This window comes from Buceros rhinoceros, unplaced genomic scaffold, assembly GCF_000710305.1.
Source record: "Buceros rhinoceros silvestris isolate BGI_N320 unplaced genomic scaffold, ASM71030v1 scaffold18260, whole genome shotgun sequence".
NCBI lineage: Eukaryota > Metazoa > Chordata > Aves > Bucerotiformes > Bucerotidae > Buceros > Buceros rhinoceros.
Window position 1 is genome coordinate 22,044 of NW_010390392.1, and position 20,259 is coordinate 42,302.

General features: G+C 45.5%; 1 protein-coding gene across 2 annotated transcripts in view; it reads left to right on the plus strand.

Annotated features, from left to right (window-relative positions):
• JAK1 (Janus kinase 1) overlaps window positions 1–20,259 on the plus strand; it is a 26,513-nt gene that overhangs the window by 4,617 nt on the left and 1,637 nt on the right. Inside the window, exons 4-22 of one of the 2 annotated variants that reach the window (XM_010137751.1) lie at window positions 2,970–3,126; window positions 5,074–5,237; window positions 5,820–6,162; window positions 7,361–7,534; window positions 8,252–8,409; window positions 8,711–8,834; window positions 10,102–10,288; window positions 12,143–12,249; window positions 13,432–13,578; window positions 14,277–14,364; window positions 14,884–15,011; window positions 15,442–15,577; window positions 15,835–15,986; window positions 16,979–17,129; window positions 17,834–17,928; window positions 18,066–18,258; window positions 18,823–18,947; window positions 19,684–19,856; window positions 20,060–20,177. In XM_010137751.1, the coding sequence (XP_010136053.1) occupies window positions 2,970–3,126; window positions 5,074–5,237; window positions 5,820–6,162; window positions 7,361–7,534; window positions 8,252–8,409; window positions 8,711–8,834; window positions 10,102–10,288; window positions 12,143–12,249; window positions 13,432–13,578; window positions 14,277–14,364; window positions 14,884–15,011; window positions 15,442–15,577; window positions 15,835–15,986; window positions 16,979–17,129; window positions 17,834–17,928; window positions 18,066–18,258; window positions 18,823–18,947; window positions 19,684–19,856; window positions 20,060–20,177 (2,920 nt within the window). Of the gene's footprint in view, window positions 1–2,969; window positions 3,127–5,073; window positions 5,238–5,819; window positions 6,163–7,360; window positions 7,535–8,251; window positions 8,410–8,710; window positions 8,835–10,098; window positions 10,289–12,142; window positions 12,250–13,431; window positions 13,579–14,276; window positions 14,365–14,883; window positions 15,012–15,441; window positions 15,578–15,834; window positions 15,987–16,978; window positions 17,130–17,833; window positions 17,929–18,065; window positions 18,259–18,822; window positions 18,948–19,683; window positions 19,857–20,059; window positions 20,178–20,259 lie in introns of both variants that reach the window. The other variant, XM_010137743.1, reaches the window with a different exon arrangement.

Genomic DNA, 20,259 nt, shown 5'->3' on the forward strand with positions numbered 1-20,259 from the left:
CTGAAGTCAATGGGAATTTCACTCTTAACTTGAAAGGAAAAAGCAGCATGCCGTTGCTTTTGAAATTCTCCTTAAGGACTGCGGGGGAATCTGTGTGTCCTCGCTGTGGGTGGCACGCTCTAGACTGGAGGGAGGCATCAGGAAATGGAACCCATTGTTCCCGGGATCTTTACCCATCACGTACCACCAGGTTGAACCTCAGGAGGCATTGCTAAAACACAACACGTAGCCCGGTGGGAGTCCTGGGGCTGAATGGGAACAGCAGCCCTCACCCCTGGGAAGGGAAGGCATGAACGCTGACAACTGCTGAGCACTCATGTACTCTGGCGGAAGGAAGGACGTCCTCTTTTTAGGATTTGATAGAAATCTAGTACTGCCGCCTTATTTTTTATTTTTTTTCTGAATTCTTGCATCAATATGAGCTTGAAGTATATGATGTAGGAGAAAAAAGTATATGGAAAAAGCTTTGCTTCCAGGATAATTAGTCTAGAAACTTGACTCATCTTCCTAAAACAAGTTCACAGATCACGTCTGTGGATTCTTCAAGGTACAACTGTAAGAAAATAAGCTTCTGTGTAGTATTCCCTCTTTGCCTTAAAAGGTGATACTGACATACACAGTCACATTAGCACTGACTGTGTGTGTTTTAACATCTTTTTCCTGATAATCTGTAGACAATGTGAGTATCACTGGTACACGCTAATGGGAGAACTGGCACGTGTAAACCTCAGGTTGTGCATCCAAACCCGTTTCTAGGCTTGTTAGAGACTAACCACCGCTTGGCTTATGCTGAAAAAAAGACAGAGCTTTAAAAATGTGATATTTGAACTGGAAAGTGTTTAAATTCTGATTTTGTTTGTGCCAGACTAGAATTGTTATTGTTGCTGGATGAACTGTTACACGAGGACAAAAAATACTGACAGTCAACAAAAAGGTCTTGGCTTTTCAAGTAATTAAAACACTGATAACAGTTTTTTAGAAGAGGAGGAGGATATTATAGTCCGTTGTTTTCTTCTTTAACACAGACTATTAGTGGTATTAATGACTTAACCATGGCTAATCTCGGCTTTAAACAGCTGTGATGAAGTTTGGCAGATAAACACCAGACAGTAATGGAATTGAGTGACTCTAAAAGAAGCCCGGAGGGCTCTAATGGTCTCTAACAGAGCATTAAGCGCCCTTTTTGTTTTAAGAGATCAGTCAGATTAACCGTATACTGGGTAATAAAATTTCTTGGTATAATGTGAATCTGGAGTGTTTTCCCCTGATATTGAGATTCTTTTCTCAGTAAAAGAAGGTGGCATTTTAAAAATGCAGTTGTAGGAATTGAATTCTCTGATTAGAGGCGTGATGCTGTTTTTAACTCAATTCTTCAAAACTAGTTTCTGCTGCGTTTAGTGTTTTTACCTTTCTGCTTCGGGTGAATGATGTGCTCTCTCATTCCTCCCGCATCTGATCTGCACGGCGGGTTACACCACCTTCTTTAAACCTGCTGGAACAGCTCCCTCCTAAATCTGCTTGGGCTGTTCCTAACTGTCAAATGGGCAAGATTAATCTACGCTGAACTTTTTATTTTTTTGGAAATTTTTCTGTTCTACCTTTTTATAGAAGGAAGCTATGGAAAACGCTCTGCTTTCTGTCGTTAAAAGGTCTGCTGGTTTATTTTTCTTAGCTTTGGAATTTGAAGCTTGGCAGGAGCATCTCTTTTGTCGGATATACTTCATGCATGAACATTGGCAAACTTAGAGCCAATAATTTGCATTTAAAAGAATTTCATCTGCATTTAAGAAGACTCTGTAGGAGTTAAATACTCAAATTTAAAGATTCGAGGAATACCACAGTGTACTGGCAAAGTGGTATTTTCCTTTCTTTCCTTTCTGATTTATTATGGGTCTTGGCTTGGGCATCTAAACGGAGAGCAGGGCAGAGCGCTGAAAAATTATGAACAACACAGGGCTGTGAAATTGTTCTCTGAATTAATGTTGTTTGTTCTGAGCTCTGCAACAGGCAGAATTCCGCTTGGAGAAGGAAAATGGCCTGGGTTTATTTCATAGTGCAGTGTATTGGACTGTATCATTTAGAGACTAAATCACTTATTTCTGAAATTTCATTCACTGATAGCTTTGGTTTAGTCATGTCCTATTGAAATTAGATATATAAAATCAAGGTATGTGACTGAGTAGTTTCAAATGCTTTTAGATGTTTGATTTTTCTCCCACTACTGAGAGCTTTAGCTTTGGTTTCTGATCGTGTGGAATTCCTGTCCCCCTCTTGTCCTCATCAAATCTGTGTCAGCTGCTGCACTTTTGGGAATACTAGCCCTGTATTTCTTTCACTTGCCTCAATTTTTAAGAAAAAATCCTCCACAACATAAGAAACCGCAGTATTTTGTAATATGGTGGAGTAGTTGGCACATCAGCTGATGGAGGAGGAGTTTAACTCTTCTGTAGCTGGACTGTGTTAAGTCAGAGGTAATTTTTCTTGTGTTATCTTAATGCAGTTGAATAGGAAAAGGAGTAAATTCTCCTCTCGGTTACAAACAGTATGCGACACCTTGCCCATGATTATTTTTGGGAAATACCAAAAGAATTGGAATTATTAATTACCGCTCGTCTTACAAAGGAGCATGCAGAAGCAAAGCTGTGTCCTGGAGTCAGAAAGATTTGCTTTGCTCTGCGTCTTATGCTTCAACCAAGGGAATTGTGCAGTATCTTAGTACTTGTCAGAGGTTCCTGAGTGGTGTGTTGGTGTTCCTACTCATGATACAGACACATGCTTTTGGGGGACTTAAAAAGATTTACCAAAAAGAAAGGGTGGATGGAAACAGTTCAGAAAGTCTCACCTCTTCAAGAGCAATTTGATAGGTAACTCTTCATCCTTCTGCATGGATTTTGACTTTTAAGTGGTTTTCTTTTAAAATACATACCTAATGGAAACATTTTTAAAGTTTATTCTTTGTTTTTTGCAAGATTCTACTTCACAAACTGGCATGGGACTAGTGAAAACGAACCCTCGGTGTGGAGGCATTCCCCAAGGAAGGCAAAGAACTCTCTTCTCGAGAAGCAGCTGGCACCAGAAAGAACGCCTATACTTGATGCCAGCTCCCTAGAATACATCTTTGCACAGGTAAGAGGCTGCTGGCACCTGTCTCTGCCATTGTGCCTTCTGTTGTTCCTCCTGCAACACGCCGGATGTGGCAAATCAGGAGAGTCCCTATTTCAGTCAGCTTGGGCTCTTGGACAGAAAAGTTTGTATACACAGAAATGATTTTGCAACCCAGAAACTGTCTGGTTTCGCCAAAGAAACAGGAAGGTTGAAGTTGATGAAGGCTTGTGAGCAAATTAAAGGCACTGGAGAAAAATGTGTTTACTGTTAATTCTGAGTATAATTACTTGCAGAATTTTCAGACTTAGACATACGGTTGTGTCCTTCAGAAGAAGAGATGGTACGAAGCTGCTCCAGTGAGTCTGTTGTAAAACCACAATTAAAGAAATTACCAAGTTAGCCACAGCTATGTGTGCATTTAAATGGTACCACTTGAATTCAGAAGAAATAAAAGAAGCAAATAGGGTTTTTCTGTGTAATTAAACTAACTTTTGCCTTGTTTTGTGTGAACATTCCTGCGTACCTGCAAAATCACTGTTTGAAAACATACTGGTAAACTTTTTTTTTTGTGATTTTTGGGGCTTATTTTCCTTTTTTTGAGTGTCAGCAAGAAGAATGAAAACACCTTTTAAGTTGCAGAATGAGTAGGGACCCCTAATGGATATTGTCAGACAATACTGTATTGCGTTAAGCAGGGTTTTACTTTTGGGTAATAACTTCAGGAAGAAAAAGGCCCAACAGAAAACCACTATTCCTAGTGTAAGGCAATGGGAATGTCGTGACTCTTTGGTAACCAACTGTTTTTCAGCCTGTCTGGAGCAAGGCAGCTGCCACAGAGCGTGCAGTCTTGGCTATGTGACCTGGCTTAGAGACTGAGCGCGTGAGGTTTGTAGAGACACCAGATGATGAAGGACAGAGATAAAGCAGAGACACTGGCTGCCCATGGCTTGGATGTATCTAGACATCGCTGGGTAAAAAACTGGCTGGATGGCCAGGCCCAGAGAGTGGTGGAGAACGGAGTTCAAGCCAGTTGGCGGTGGTCACAGCTAGTGTTCCCCAGGGCTCAGTGTTGGGGCTTTTTCTCTTCAACATCTTTGTCAATGATCTGGATGAGGGGATCGAGGGCACCCTCAGTCAGCTCACAGATGACACCAAGTTAGGCTGCTTGATAATATGCACTGGTGAGGCCGCGCCTCTTACCCTGAGTTCAGCGTTGGCCTCACACTGCCAGGAGGACATTGAGGGGCTGGAGCATGTCCAGAGAAGGGCAACGGAGCTGGGGCAGGGTCTGGAGCACAATGTGCTGAGGAGCAGCTGAGGGACCTGGGGGGGTTGAGCCTGGAGCAAAGGAGGCTCCGGGGAGACCTTCTGGCTCTGACAACTCCCTGACAGGAGGCTGGAGGGAGGTGGGGGTTGGTCTCTGCTCCCCAGGAACAAGCGACAGGCCAAGAGGAAACGGTCTCCAGTTGCACCAAGGGAGTTTTAAGCTGGATATTGGGAAAAATCTCTTTACAGAAAGGGTTCTGAAGCCCTGGAGCAGGCTGCACAGAGAAGTGTCTGAGCAGTGTCAGGGTTCTACCTGGGTGTCTACAGATGTTCTTGGTGAAACCCACAATGCTGCAGGCTGTATGGGGGAAGTGACGACGATCCATGTGGTGATTCCACCTGTTTCACAAACAGTTGTTTTAAAAGGCTTCTGTTAGGCACAGATGTTGGTGTTTCTTCTGAGGCTGGGTTTGGGGAGTGACCAGTGCTTTCCTGTGTTTCTGTTTCACTGGGCTAAGAGAAGACTGCATCTGTTGCACAGCTCTTCCCTTCTTCTCCTACCCCTTCCTGTCCTGGCTTTCAGTTTTGGGTGAATCTTCTTGCTTGAGGAGAGCCTGTCATCTTGTGACATGTCGCTTGCTCATAAACAACCATTGCCAAATACCAAATCTGGCAGCTTTCTGTTTTTTGCTTCCTATTAAGGGTCAGTATGACTTAGTGAAAGGCCTGGCACCAATCCGTGATCCTAAAAATGATCAAGAGGTCCATGAAATCGAAAATGAATGTCTGGGGATGGCTGTCCTTGCAATCTCTCACTATGCCATTGAGAAGGATGTGAAGCTTCCAGAGCTTCCCAAAGATATCAGGTAAGCTGGAATGACTTCTTTGTCACTGCTGAGTCTGCTGCACTTCTCCTCCAGAAGGGATTTTAGCCACCTTACCTTCCAGAGTCTGTCTGTACCAGAATTACAAGCTCCAGCTACTACTCCAAACTCCAGTTACTACTGCTAAGTGGGTCTCCCTCATCTTGTCAATAGGGGTGTGTATCAGAGAACGTGATTTTTCTCTTACCTGGAGAGTATTTGAAATCTGGGCAGCACCCCGATGCGTTGAGTACCAACTGACTTACTGTAAATGCCGGGGTCTGGGTTAGCAGGTTCAGAAATGGCAGTGTTGGTAAGTGGCAGCCTAATGAGAAAACCGATAGAGTGAATTGTGTTATTGATTTGAGTGCCTGTGTCTGTCTGGCTAAAAAGCTTTCGGATCAGTGTGTAATTTGAATTCCTGTGGGTATTGATGCTCGAAACCACTGCTGCAGTACCAGCTGCACAGTGGTGTGCTGCATCTTGTTCTCTGTAAAGTACTTTCAAAGCAAGGCAGCTGCACATTTGAGAGGTAAAAGTTTAGGAGACCACACTATTAACTTGTAGCATTGTTTTTCCTTCTAGTTATAAGCATTACATTCCTGAAACTCTGAACAAGACTATCAGACAGAGGAATTTCTTAACCAGGATCCGGATAAATAACGTTTTCAAGCATTTCCTTAAAGAGTTTAACAACAAAACCATTTGCGACACTAAGGTGTCTCCGCGCGATCTGAAAGTTAAATACTTATCCACGATGGAGACCTTGACTAAACATTTTGGAGCAGAAATTTTCGAGACTTCATATTTGCTGATTTCATCTGAGAATGAAAGAAATGGATTTAATTGTGGAGACGGTGAGACCCCCCCACAATATGAAGTCATCGTAACGGGAAACAACGGAATTCAGTGGAGGCTCAAGCCAGCTGTAGGTATCCCTTGAGAAATGGGAGTTGGAGGATTGCTTTGGGGGACTTAACAACCATTGAAAAAATGGTCGTGATCTTCAGATGCTGCAGATCAGCTTTTTATTGAAAGGGCTTCTTCCGCAGGACTGTGGGATTCTGCAGGTTGGGAGGGACCTCGGGAGGTCTCTAGTCCAACCCCCTGTCCAGGGTTAGCTTTGACATCAGACAAGGTTGCTCAGGGCTTTACCCATTTTGGTCTTCAAAACTTGCAAGGATGGACGCTACACAAGCTCTGTGAGCAACCTGCTCACCAGGAGAAGTAACGACTGTACTGTTGTTAGACCAGGCACAAGTCTTGAAGGGCTAACTGCTGTGGAGACCCTTAGGGTTTGGCGCTCTGACTTTATCAAAGGTGGTTAGTGCTTTGTCTGTGTGTGGCGCCCCAGGTGCTGCATTTGCTCGTGCTCATAGGCTTTTCATGAATAAACTAAAGCTAAGTGACATTCAAGCTAAGCTTTCTCATGTCAGTGATATTTTATAGGTTCCTTGTGTCGGGGCAGCTACCAGAGGCCACTTGGCTTAACCTCTTCGGTACTTTGTGTACGTCAATATTAAATATGCTCCAGGTTTGACGGGGTTATGGCGTATTCCACAGTTCTTCTCCACGTACAATACTTGAATAAACAGACCTCTTTTGGCTTGCCTCAGTTCCCCACAGTGACGGGAGCCCTGCCGACAGCTGTCCTCCGTAGCATACAGTATTGTTCTTCACTCTGTTTAGATGTAACTTACTTAGCTACCTCTGATGGAGAATTTCTGCTTTGAATGATCATATTAATGGGGGGAGGGACAGAAGAACTCGTATTTGAGCAGAAAATTTGGCAAGAAGTGTAGCCTGTTCCTTGTAAGGCTCTTGTTTCTGCTGATTGAGAGGTTTTATTTGTCAAAATGCCTAAACCAAAGACTTTCATCTCAGTGAGAACCTTTCTGTGACTAGGAGGAAACTTTGCTCAGCCTGAAGATTGATATTTTTAAGATTAGTAGTTGCTAACAATTTTCAATGGTTTTTGAGCTGTAAGATGCTCAGCTTCATTATGGTGGATTAATTAGGCATATCGATGGATTGATTTTGGATGGATTTTTGTTTTAGAGTAAAAACACTGTGCTAAAAATTATTATGTTTTTATTAATATACTTTTATCCGCACTGTATTTGCAGTCTGTACAGACAGAGAAAGAGAAGAAGAAAAAATCTGATGGCAAAAACAAAAAGGATGAAGAAAAACACAAAATCCGAGACTCGTGGAACAATTTTTCCTATTTTCCTGAAATCACCCACATCGTCATCAAGGAGTCTACAGTTAGCATTAACAAGCAGGATAACAAAAAGATGGTAAGAACCAAGCCTTGTGTAGGTTTCCCTCGCATGGGAAGCTGGAGTGACACAGTGTTCTTGGGCAACAGGTGACAGCCTTCTTGAGGAACATTTTCTAATAGGACTCTTAAATAGCAGTTGAATGTGCTCTTCTCCACACTGACAGATGCTAGTTTAGAAGCACTTTGTTACGGTGTATCACCAGTGCCTGGTCACCTCCCTGAGACACTTCTCAGTCCATGGCCTTCCTCTGGACAGCTTGGATAGCCACAGGCAATGTCAAGAAGGAGTTGCTCAGCAAGGATGGCAGAGAGGGGACAAATGGAGAGGACCTGGGAGGGAGGGAGAGGAGAGTCAGTTTATAGATACCAAATTCTCGCTGTTAAACTTGGAAAGGAGCTCCCACAGTGCCCTTGGCTTCACATCCAACATGGCCATCCCAGCCCCTGAATTCCTGGCGTCTCACAAAGGTCAGCACAAGAGTTTTCCTTACAGATCTCTTGTAGCGTTACAGCACAATGTAAATCATGCTGGAGAAAGGGAAGTTTCGAGCCAATAGTGCGTGGGAAGGGTTGAGGATGGTTGGTTGGTCTCCTAAATGTATATGGTTTTCTGTCACCGCTTTCTGGACCATTTTTTAGCCACTTTATGCAAAAATTGCTGGATATTAAAACGCTCCTGAAATGTTTTAATGGAACTAGAAGAATTCTTGACTAAAATATCTTTTCCTTTTAGGAATTAAAACTGTCCTCCCATGATGAAGCCCTCTCATTTGCATCGCTGATAGATGGATACTTCAGGCTTACAGCAGACGCCCACCATTACCTCTGCACAGACGTGGCTCCCCCGCTGATTGAGCACAACATAAAAAACGGATGCCACGGACCCATTTGGTTGGTACAGTGTTTGAATGTTGTCTTTCCACTTGAATAATCAGCCCTCATACTTCTGCTGCACCTATTAAGCATGCTAAGAGCTTGATGAAACTTTTTTCCCTTCTCTTTTGCAGCTAAATGTGATGTGCATAATACATGCAAATCACGTTTTAATAATAACAGTATAAACATTTCTAAGTTGCCGTTACGTGTTTTTGTCCCAAATAGAGGATTACTCTCCTGTGTATCTACTCATAATAGATACTGAATGTAACTGCTCACTTGTTGGTTTTCCTCATTTGTCCATTGGCTCTTTCAGCACGGAATACGCCATCAACAAACTGCGACAGGAAGGGAACGAAGTGGGAATGTACGTGTTGAGATGGAGCTGCACCAATTTTAACCACATTCTCATGACAGTGACTTGTTCTGAAGGCCCAGAGGTACGATTCCATTCCCAGCAGGAATCTGATAATGCTAATCTGAGGAGCTCCTTGCAATCCATGTGGAGATATTTTTCGTCTTTAGGGCAGGCACTCTTATCCTTGATAGCGGATGTGGCGGAGGGTAGATACTCATACACATGGCTTCATTTTCCCTGGGCACCTGGGCTGTCTCTACAAATAAAATTCATTACCTCCAGAACATTTCCATTCGTAGCAGTAAAACTGCAGGAAGATGATTGAAATTAAGCTTTTAAAACTCATACGGTGTGAGAGTGACATACAGAATTAGTCACTGCAACTGAGCTAATGTTTCTTGAATGTGGATTTAGTTATATGAATGTCTTTCTACTGACACGCTGCAGAGGAGTTGCCTTTACCACGGAAGGGAATGTACACGCAATTAGCTGGTGGAACATAATTTGTGAAAGACTTAAACATGTTAGTAGAATCAATTATGAGGTCAAGAAGGGACATATGAAACAAGAAACAACGAAACAGTGAAAAAAACCTCTTGAGTAAATTTCATCATCTCTTGGCATTGATATTTGGTTCATCTTCTGTAGACACTTGCAAAAACTCGGTGTGATCAACACTGTCTTGTAACAGACAGGGCAGCTGAGCACTGAAACAAGACATTTTGTCTTGGACTTCATTTAACCTCATTGTGAGGTTTAGAGAGGAGAGGGGGAGGTGGTGTGAAGCTGCAGGGTGGCAGAGGTAAGGAAGCAGGAGTAGAGGGTAGAACTCAAAAGGGCACGTGCTTCAGATAGTTAAGTACCAAAGTCCAGTCATTCTTCCTTGGTACATTTTAATGAAGCTGGAAGGTTTGAACAACAGTCTGAAATTTCATTTCACTTGTTGAACAATCTGGGTTGTGAAAGGGAGTTTGGCTATTTTTAAGTGGAGATTTTGAAACCGTGGTCCAGATTGTGCAATTCTTGACCAAGGGAGGAGAAAATTCCTTTTGAAGAGTCAGGGCTTCTGCTTTCAGGCCCTGCAAAACACAGAAGCTGTAAGAGGGCTTGACAGGTGACTGCATCTGTGTGTTGGTAGGAGTCTTCCTGGGACTGAATTTTATAGGAATTTTAGGGCCTTTTTCTGCTTCATTGGAGTTTGATTAGAGTACGCTAGAGCTGAAAAGCAAGGGATTAACTGGTCCTGCATGTAACTTCAGAGGCTTTTGGGGAGCTTTTTTGGCTTTAAAACATTCTTTCACTTTAGTGATTGTGTTTTGCCTTCTTTTTCCCCTCTCCTTCAATAGCAGGTGATAAATAATTCAATCCAATACAAAAACTTCCAGATTGAGGTGAAGAAAGGCGGATACTTCCTGCATGGGTCGAACAAGTCTTTCTCATCCTTAAAAGAACTGATGGATCACCTGAAAGGACAAATCCTTCGGACAGACAACATAAGCTTTACGCTGAAGAGGTGCTGCCAACCAAAACCAAGAGGTGGGCTGTCTTTAAGAGTGGCCACAAACTTTGCTGTTGAAAGGAAACAGACTCCAGAAGCAGGAGGCATTCTTAGCTCTTGTCACTAAAAAAATGTTCTGTAAAGCTTCTTCCTTCTCTGTGGAGCAGGATTCTTGCCAGATAACAAAAGCAAGCACTGTGAGCAGGGTTTTAGGCATCTCCTTGTCAGTGTTACAGGCTGCCCGGGGGCTGCTGCTTCTCTTGAACCTTGTTTGTGTGAACTTTTCAAACGAGAGCGAGAAAAGCTCTGGTTTCCCTTTCTGCGCCTAAGCAGCTGGCCCTGCAGTATCGACAGCAGAGGTGGAACTAGATTTGTTTCAGAAGAAAATGCCACAGCTGACTCAGAGCGATGGGCTGACACGCTGTGGCGAAGCAGGGACCATATAAGGTTCTTCCTCTGCTCAGCCAAGTCGCATATGCCAGGTGGTACCACCACGCATCACAGTGCGTTCCTGTCGCAAAGGAGGGTTGCAGCCTGCAGTGGCTGCGTTCCAGCCTTTGGTTTGAAGCTTGTTTGCTCTCATTATGAGCTGTCGTTTTCCCTCTTAATCTCCGTGGAGCAGCAGGGAAGGCTTGGACTGCAACTGTGAGCAGCAGAACAGCCTTGCAGACAGGAATTCCTTCTGCGAGGTCAGATTTGAGAGGGCTGAGACAATCATGCATTTGTTAAACTGTTAGTGCTAACACTTCGCAAAATTGTTTGCTATAAGCTGCAAGTGTCTCGTAGATGAATTTTGTATGAAAGAGGAAACACAGTGGCATGATTGTGTCGATCAGATAATGGTTTCCTGTTAAGGTAAGGGGAATAACGGAGCTACATTCATTACCTGCATCGGGCGGTTTTAGAGGAGAGTGCCCTGTAGGGAGACACTGAGCTTTCCAACACTTCAGTTGTCTGGAGCATGGAGAGAGTATACATTTTGACATTTTGATTACATTTTGACAGCTGTATTTGGAATAATATAAAAGGAGTCAAGGAGTTGACTGCCCTCTTCAGCTTTTCATTGGCATTAGTTACAGTGGGATGCAGCGTGTTGTCTGTGCTGTTCCCTGTTCTCCCTGTTTCATTTTTTTTTCTTCTTTTAGAATCTATTTAAGTCGTTATTCACAAAGAAGTTCAGAGGATGCAGAAATAAGGCTGTTCTTTCCAGTGTGTGGTTCGTTACTGACTGTTTCTGGAGCGCTAGGTCACAGCTTAGGCCCGACATACGTGTTCTGCTTGCAGTATTGGGAAGGCCAGATGCACACAGACATCTAAACCCGTCGTATTGTGAGAAATAACACCTGCTGTGAAACACAGGAAGACAAAACTCATGCACACAAGACTTCTGGATCTAACCATGCCTCTCTCCCTGACCAGAAGCAGTGGGAGGAAGCACCGGCCTTTTGAAGTGTTTTCCTTCTGTTCATTTCCCATTCCCAGTTCAATTCCAATGAAATGAGACTCCAGCTGTCCCTTACCCATCTGCTTGCTGGGAAGGAGATGCTGGTGGAGGGAGCATGTGTTATTTTACTTAATGTACAGCAAAGATGGTGCCTCTTTTAGTCCCGTGTGCCGTAAAATATTCAGTTTCTTAATGTCAGCCCCAGTATGGCTAATGTGGTCTATAGAATGTAAAATATGTAGCTCTGCTGTAGTGAATTCTCTGGCGAATGACAGAATAGAAATTCCTTGAGCAGAATTCAGTCAAAGTTTGTTCTTTTCCCCCTGCTCCTCATTCTGGTGGGGACTGACCTTGCAGTGAGCATATGTGAAGATGTTACTGACTGAGGGGGATGAATGCAATTACTGTTGGAAAGTCTCCAAGAATATTTTCTCTCCTTGCCTTCCAGAAATCTCCAACTTGCTGGTTGCAACCAAGAAGGCGCAGGAATGGCAGCCGGTCTATCACCTGGGGCAGCTGAGCTTCCACCGAATCCTCAAGGAAGAAATCATACAGGTAGGAAGCTGCTGAGCTGTGGGTCTCTCAAGAGTGGCAGCCCACTGCAGCCAGTCCGGTAATACAAAATCATCCCATTCCGGCTGGTTCTTCCACTCCCACTTCTCCTTAGCAAAACTTAATTGGAATCTTTCTTTGATTAAACCCTCTTATTGCAGAATTTAGATATCCTTGTGCAGAAAAAGAAGTGAGGCTTGGTTTGCACTAGAAGGAAAATTGGTATTTGAGCAATTTTCTAATATCTGTGCAAAGAGGTGCTTCTAAGGTCATTCTTAACAACTCATGAAGGTCTTAATAGCTGTTACTCTTAGCCTGTTTATTGCTAAATATGGCTGATTTAAAGTCTGACATAGCAGAGAAACAGGCAGCTGGGGTTTAATCTTAAACCTCAAGTTTCCTACAGTAAAATATCCCACACTGAAAAAAAAAAAAGTTGAAGTATTCAAAAGCTTTGAAGAGCCTTAGAATTCAAAATGTTGTGTTCCAAACTGATTTAGTGCCCAGATTTTCTGACAAGTCATTTGCAGTTAGCGATGCCTGTGACCTGGATGCACAAATCACATTTAATGTGAGCTCTTGAATCACACAGTTAATGTCTTCAGTTAAATGAAAAGTTTTGGGTTTTCTGGGTTTTTGGTTTTTCTTTTAATCACGGGCAGGGGAGGACAGATCTAGATGATGTTAATTGTTTTTTGATTGGTGTATTTACAGTCAGCATGCAGGCTTCCTGCAAAAACACCCCAAGGTGGAATCCTCTGTTATTTAGGAGGAAATTGCTTTCTCAAACAAAGTGTTCCATTGAAATATTACTTCCTCTAACTTTTGGAAACACATTAAAGATTGCCTCAGTAGTAAATAAGAGGCCACTTATTATTTATTCATTTGGTGTTTAGTGTAATAGTGTTAAACACTGAACCTGTTTGATGTCAATGGAGATGTAATAACCCTTTAATACAAATGAGGTTGAAGTGGCGGGTGTGCACAGAGAGCCCGCTACGGCAGAGTAACGCGCTGTCGTTGGTTTCTCGCTGTAATCATTTCTGCAGCTACATCAAGTGGAGAGCTGTGTCCACTCTCTACATGGAAAGGCAGAGTCGAATGCTAGATTCAAGTATTTGTGCAAATCTACACTTGTTTGCTTCATGTCCTGGTTTGAAAAATACATGGTGTGTTCTGTCTTAGGGTGAACATCTTGGACGAGGGACGAGAACACAGATTTATTCGGGGATTCTCAACTACAAAGGTGATGAGAATGAAGTCTATCAAAATGAAAAAGAGATCAAAGTCCTCCTCAAAGTGTTGGACCCCAGCCACAGAGACATTTCTTTGGCAAGTTTTTATCTTTTTGTGTGTTGTACTGCAAATACTACCATAGTGTATGTGGTTGACTATGACAAGCCTTTAAAAAACAGGGGTTGTGTAGATAGTGAGGGAATGGGAAGATGCTGAAGGTATCTCACCGGACAAAGCTGCCGCCTACCAGCACTCTCGAGGTGCTCAGTAAGCTGATCTCCTTAGAGAGGCAGCAGCATCAGGTCTGGCTGGGGCACAGCAGTGCTTCCAGCCCACACGTGTGCACACCATATGCACGAGGAAAACGGACCCAGACCTCGCTGTGGTGGGAAATGCGCTGTTGTATCCAGGTGCGAGCCGTGGTGTTCAGCGAGGGCACTGCTGCCTGCCAGAGGTTACCTCCGCCTGGTGCCTGGGACTGCGAGTCTCACTGGTTCTGTTTTTGACGTGGCCACAGGCGAGGCGCTGGAGCTTGTTTTGCTTAGTCATGCAGTAAGAGAGGCTGATGTGTCACACAGGGGACACAGAGACCGAGAAGAGCAGTGGTTGCTTGCACCACACCTCTGACAGCACTCCACTGCCCCGTTACTGCAGTGTGACCTTTTCTGTCACTAGGAAACACGGTGATCTTTTACAGATGGTTTTGTTTCTGGATGCCCTGTGTTGGGTGAACGCTTGGCTGGCTGCCGAGGTGACCAGCAGTTTTAGGGCTGACCTCTCTCACTTTTCAACAGGCATTCTTTGAGACGGCGAGCATGATGAGGCAGGTGTCTCACAAGCACATTGTCCTCCTCCACGGCGTCTGTGTCCGCGACATTGAAAGTGAGTTCCCTGAACATCTCTCTGGGCAGCAGCAGGCTCGGTGGGGACAGGGCAGCCACTCAGCTCAGTGCTAGCAGTGTGGAGATGGGGGTAGCAGCCGCTGCCTCTTGAATTTTCAGTGCAGACAGAGGTGGAATTGGAGCAGCAAGGCAGCTGCAAACTATTTTCTACTAACAAGTTTCCTCTTCCAGTGCTGGCTTTGAATAAATGTCTTATGGGATGATTCCTTGAGGCGGGAGTGCCAGATGATAGCAGTAGCTCAGTCCCAACCAGCCTTCTGGCAGGAGGTGTTCCCCCGTGGGCTTTGAAATGCTTTGTTCCTGGTTTGCTCTTCATTTACTATGTAAAGCCACTCTCTCAGCCTTTTTAATTTGGACCCTGAGCACTGACATAAACTTTGAGGAAGGTGAAATAAAAGTGTAACCACCTTGCCTGGGGCGGGGGAAGATGTAGCAGGCCTGTTAGCTTGCTCCAGATGCCGGTTATTGCAATGCTGACTTCACGCACCTGACTTTGTAGATATCATGGTTGAAGAGTTTGTTGAGTTTGGGCCTCTGGATCTGTTTATGCATCGGAAAAGTGAAGTTCTGACAACTCCCTGGAAATTCAAAGTCGCCAAGCAACTTGCAAGCGCCCTAAGCTACTTGGTAAGAACCTCGTAAAAAGCGTTGCCGGTAGCTGCTGCAGTTGAACACTGCAGAGGTTTCATGTGCATTAGGAATGAAGGGGTTTCCTTTCTCACATAATGGGACCCTGCAATGAGCAAGGAATCGAATCACAGACTGGTTTGGGTGGGAAGGGATCTTCAAAGGTCTAGTCCAACCCCCCTGCAGTGAGCAGGGACATCTGCAACTAGAGCAGGTTCTTTGTCTTTTTGGTTTGGTTTTTTTCTCCCAACTCCATCAGCTCTACAAATACAAATGCTTAAATGTGAACAGTATGTTTCCCTCCTTTCCCTCAGATAATTTCTTCCAAGCCGTATTTTGGGAGTATTTTACAGCCATCTCCTGTGCTATAGGTATGTCAGAGCACATCACTAGCTCACCGCACTCACTAGTTTTTCCTCTCTTACTGTAGGAGGACAAAGATTTGGTACACGGAAATGTGTGTACTAAAAACATCCTGCTGGCAAGAGAGGGAATTGACACTGAGTATGGACCTTTCATCAAGCTGAGCGACCCAGGAATACCCATAACGGTGCTGTCTAGACAAGGTACGGGACCGGCATCCCATGGGACAGGGGAAAAGAGGAGATAAAATTTTAGAAGGTAGAACTGGCTCTAGAATAATCAGCTCTCGTGAATCTGATAAATACCTGGAAGAAAAGGAGTGTTGCTGACAGTGGGTGCTTATTGTCTTCGTTTCTCCAAAGTCACGTTCAGTCTAGTGAGATCATACACTTAGAAGCTGGGGTTTTTTTAGCCCTTTGAGACTAACTCTAAAATGAATCGATTCTGTGTTTTACCTCAGAATGCATCGAGCGAATCCCCTGGATTGCACCCGAATGTGTTGAAGACTCCAAAAATTTAAGCATTGCCGCAGACAAGTGGAGTTTTGGTACGACGCTGTGGGAGATCTGCTACAATGGGGAAATACCACTGAAGGACAAGACGTTAGCAGAGGTAAAACTGTGTTACATGACCTTCACCTTGACATCTGAGGTACATCCTCTGTGGTGCTGTGGTTTCCATACCCAGCTTGAGTTGCTTTCAGCTCAGCAGGTCTCGATCTCTCCCAGCCGCCACAGGGCGCCACAGCAGCAATTCTTGTCCTTACTGCAAAAACTACTAATTATTGCTTCGACCTGAGCAGTCAAAACAACAATTAACAGAACTTCTGGTGCTCTCACAGCTTATTTCTTGTGGACATTGGGTCAGAACTAGGCTCCTGTGGGACACCTTCGTTGTTTATGCTGAAGCCCTAGAAGAAATTAAATAAATCTTGTTGTGCCTTACTGTGGGCCGTTTCTGACCATCTCCACTGCGGTCCCTCAGCATATTTTCCGAATGTGCTTTGTCTCTCTTGACCTTTTGCCGAACTGGGAAGGGGATGGAGCGAGGCAGCTGCTGCTCGCCCCAAGGAAATGACTGAGTCCTTGACTCAATGCCCACGTTGTGTTAACAGGAGGTGGCTGAAAGGAACTTGCTGCCCTGGCTTCAGCCCCTTTCCCACATGCGGCAGACAGCCGGGGTGGTTTTGCAGAGCTTAGAAAACACACGAGCCCACCTTCCTCCCACCTGCCCCCGAGCTGGTGCCTTCTGCTGGTTGCAAAGAGCAGCCAGGATTGTGGGCAGGCATTTCCACTCGGCCTCTTGTCCCAGTGCATAAGTAATATGGCAAATCTCTGAGAAAAATAAAACCTTCTGAGAGGTGAAATCTTCAGCGTGTTTGAGAAATGTCACGTGTTTTAAGTGGTTGCTCCAAACGACACTCGATTGAGCACAGTAATCATGCTTTGCTGGGGGCAGGTGGTTTAGCTTGCTACTGAAAAGGAGGATTTCCTTGGCAAAGTTCACGAGTTAAGGTTCTAACAGTCACATTTTCTGATGCAGAATATGAGTCTATTAAGCTAAAAGCTAAAACTCACGCCAGAGTTTCCATCTGTGCCTTACAGAAGGAGAGGTTCTACGAGGGGCATTTTGTGTTGGCCACCCCGTCGTGCAAGGAGCTGGCTGACCTGATGAAACAGTGCATGAACTACGACCCCCACCAGAGACCCTTCTTCAGAGCCATCATGAGAGACATCAACAAACTGGAGGAGCAAAGTAAGGTGCCAGTTTGCTGGAGGGAGGGAGGGAGCGAAGGAGGGAGGGGTGGTGTATTTGGGCAGCGTTCCGTGTGAAGGGTTGTACCGACAGGAGCACGTTGTCCCTACAAGAGTGGGACTGACCCTTCCTGTAGATGAGCACAAACAGGATGCGAGTGTTTAATTCGTGCTGAAAGTGTGGCTGGGGTGTGTAGGGGTTACGGCTGTTTCATCTGATGGTCCATGTTTTAGACAACAGCTTAAGGTAGTTTCGAGACCATCTTTGCACTCCAGGAGATTTCCACAGGACCAAGGCAGAGTATTAACACAGATCTGTGTCCTGGTTCATCCGATGTTGAAGCTGCCTCAGAGCAAATAAGGAACATCAATTAAGGGCAAAAGGTGACATCCTATAGCCAGCAGTAAATAATCACAGGAGCTGAATGTCGGCTGCGGGGTGGGAAGTGCACCAAGAGAAAACTGAGTCAGTCTGGAACGAGACCCAGCGAGGGAGGAAGATCAGCCAGCGATAGTGGCACAGACAAACGGAAGGATTTCCCTGTCACAAAGCAGGGGGGATTTAAACCCGAACCGCTGTGAGGGCAGGGACAGACACACTCCAGCCGCAGCAGACTGGAGGGGAGCGAGGACGCCATGAAGTGTCACGGCCTAGATGTCCTTGCAGGAACCTGCCTGACCTGGGACTGTTCTTTCCACCCCCAGATCCTGACATCGTCTCGGAGAAGAAGCCCTGTACGGAGGTCGATCCTAGTCTCTTCGAGAAACGATTCTTGAAAAGGATCCGCGATTTGGGAGAGGTGAGAGGAGCGTCAGAACACGGAGGAGTGTTTGTGTGTGGGGGACAACAGGAAGAGGAGTCAAAAATGCCCAAACCACTGCACCAGGGACACCGTAGGGAGAGGTGTTAACTGACACTCTCTTCTTTTCCAATCAGGGCCACTTCGGCAAGGTTGAGCTCTGCAGGTACGACCCAGAAGGCGACAATACAGGGGAGCAAGTGGCAGTCAAATCCCTAAAGCCGGAGAGCGGAGGGAATCACATCGCCGATCTCAAGAAGGAAATAGAAATCCTGAGGAATCTTTATCATGAGAACATTGTCAAATACAAGGGAATTTGCACAGAAGACGGTAAGTCTTCACGTAGAATATGACAAGTATAAGGGCTTTCCTTTAACACTGAAACATTTAAGAAAGCAGAACAGCTCAGTCTCATGGGTTGAGATCTCTTCTTCATGGAAAAAGCAGCAATTTATCTCTGAAGTCCCTCTTTGCCCATTTTTGAGCCTGGCTAATCTGGGTGTGAGCAACGTGGTCGCTCTTCTCAGCAATTCCGTTAGAAGAATGACCCCCTGGGCAGGCTGTGTGTCGGCTGACCCCCTCCGCCCCCAGGTCATTACTAGACGCACATGCTGTTAACAGCAAAGAGCTCTATCGCCTCATGGTCCTGTGTTTGTTTGCAGTGTTTTAAGACACTATTAAAAACCTTAAGTCACGTTCAGTGACTGTCCTGCCTGGAACAGATTCTCTGGGCTGGTTCAGTGACTGCTGACGGGCGTTAGCCTGCGGCCTGGCCATGGCCACGTGGTATCGTTACGAATGCTCCCAGTGCAGTGGGCTTGTCCAAAAGCTGTTGGTGTTAATGACGTGAGAAGGGTCGTGTGGCTGCACATTAAACACACGCTCTGTTTTCAGGAGGCAGTGGGATTAAACTCATCATGGAGTTCCTTCCTTCTGGGAGCCTGAAGGAGTATCTGCCCCGGAACAAGAACAAAATCAATCTCAAGCAGCTTCTCAAGTACGCGGTTCAGATCTGCAAGGTGAGCTGGGCACCGGAGCATCCTCTGCTGCTCCCTTAGTTTAAGATTCAATTTAATAGAGGGAGGGGGGAGTGTGGGAGAGGCTTGTTTGATGAACAAACCCATTTTCCTTGCTTTGTCCCCTAAAGCAGCCTCTCCTGTGCTTCGGCCGCTACTGGCCCAAAGATCAGCACGAGAATAGTGACCAGGTTCCCTACCATGGAAGTTCACTCAGACAGAGCTGTTCCTGGTGCCGGGTTCTAAGTGTGAGGAGGGAGGACAGCACTGAGAAAGGGTGTGTCGGCAAGAGGGAAGGAGCAATATGCAAGTCCAGAGCAAGGAGGAGGCTCGAGTGCAGCGAGGCCTCACGAAGCCGAGTGCTTTCTGCAAGAGGCTGGGGGTTTGTGATGGTGATGGACTGGGCAGGTAGATAAGCAGCATCCAAAGGAACCGCTGCTGTGGAGAGAAGGGTCTGGAGACGGTGGCTGCTGAGCTGAAAATTAAACAGCATGAAGCAGGAACAGATTATGAACCCAAAGACTGAGTTTAAGCGGGGTGGGGCCGGGGGGGGTGTTACCAGAAAACGACCCTGGAAAGTGCCAACAGAAAGAGAACCCACTGTGGGAAACCTGGGAGGGGATTACCGCAGGAGCCAGGGAGCTTCAGAAGGGGCAGCTTCCTGGAGGCAGTCACTTGGAGGAAACCAAGTGACTTAAGTATTGGAGACACCAGCACAAAAGGCTTTGTCCTCTCGCAGGGAATGGACTACTTAGGCTCCCGTCAGTACGTGCACCGTGACTTGGCAGCCAGAAACGTCCTTGTTGAGAGCGAGAACAGAGTGAAGATCGGGGACTTTGGCCTCACCAAAGCCATCGAGACTGATAAGGAGTACTACACCGTCAAGGACGACCTGGACAGCCCCGTGTTCTGGTACTAGCTTCTACCCCCTTTTTTTTAACCTGCCTACGCAGCGGAGCGACGCCTCTGCTCCTGCAGACATTGGCTTTTAGATTCTCCCCGTTTTGTGAAGAGGCCTGGACAAAGACCCGTCAGAGCCCCTTTGGTTCGCTTTAAACGCGTGTGGATGTGGCTGGGTCCGGGTGAGGGCTAACGCTGTCCCGCTGTCCCCGCAGGTACGCTCCCGAGTGCCTGCTCCAGAGCAAGTTCTACATCGCCTCTGATGTCTGGTCCTTCGGGGTGACACTGTACGAGCTGCTGACCTACTGCGACTCCGAGTGCAGCCCCATGGCAGTAAGTGGCTGTGAAAGAAATTGTGGCTAAATCTGCTTAAATAAGATACTTATTATTATTTTTTGAAACAAGAAGTGGAATG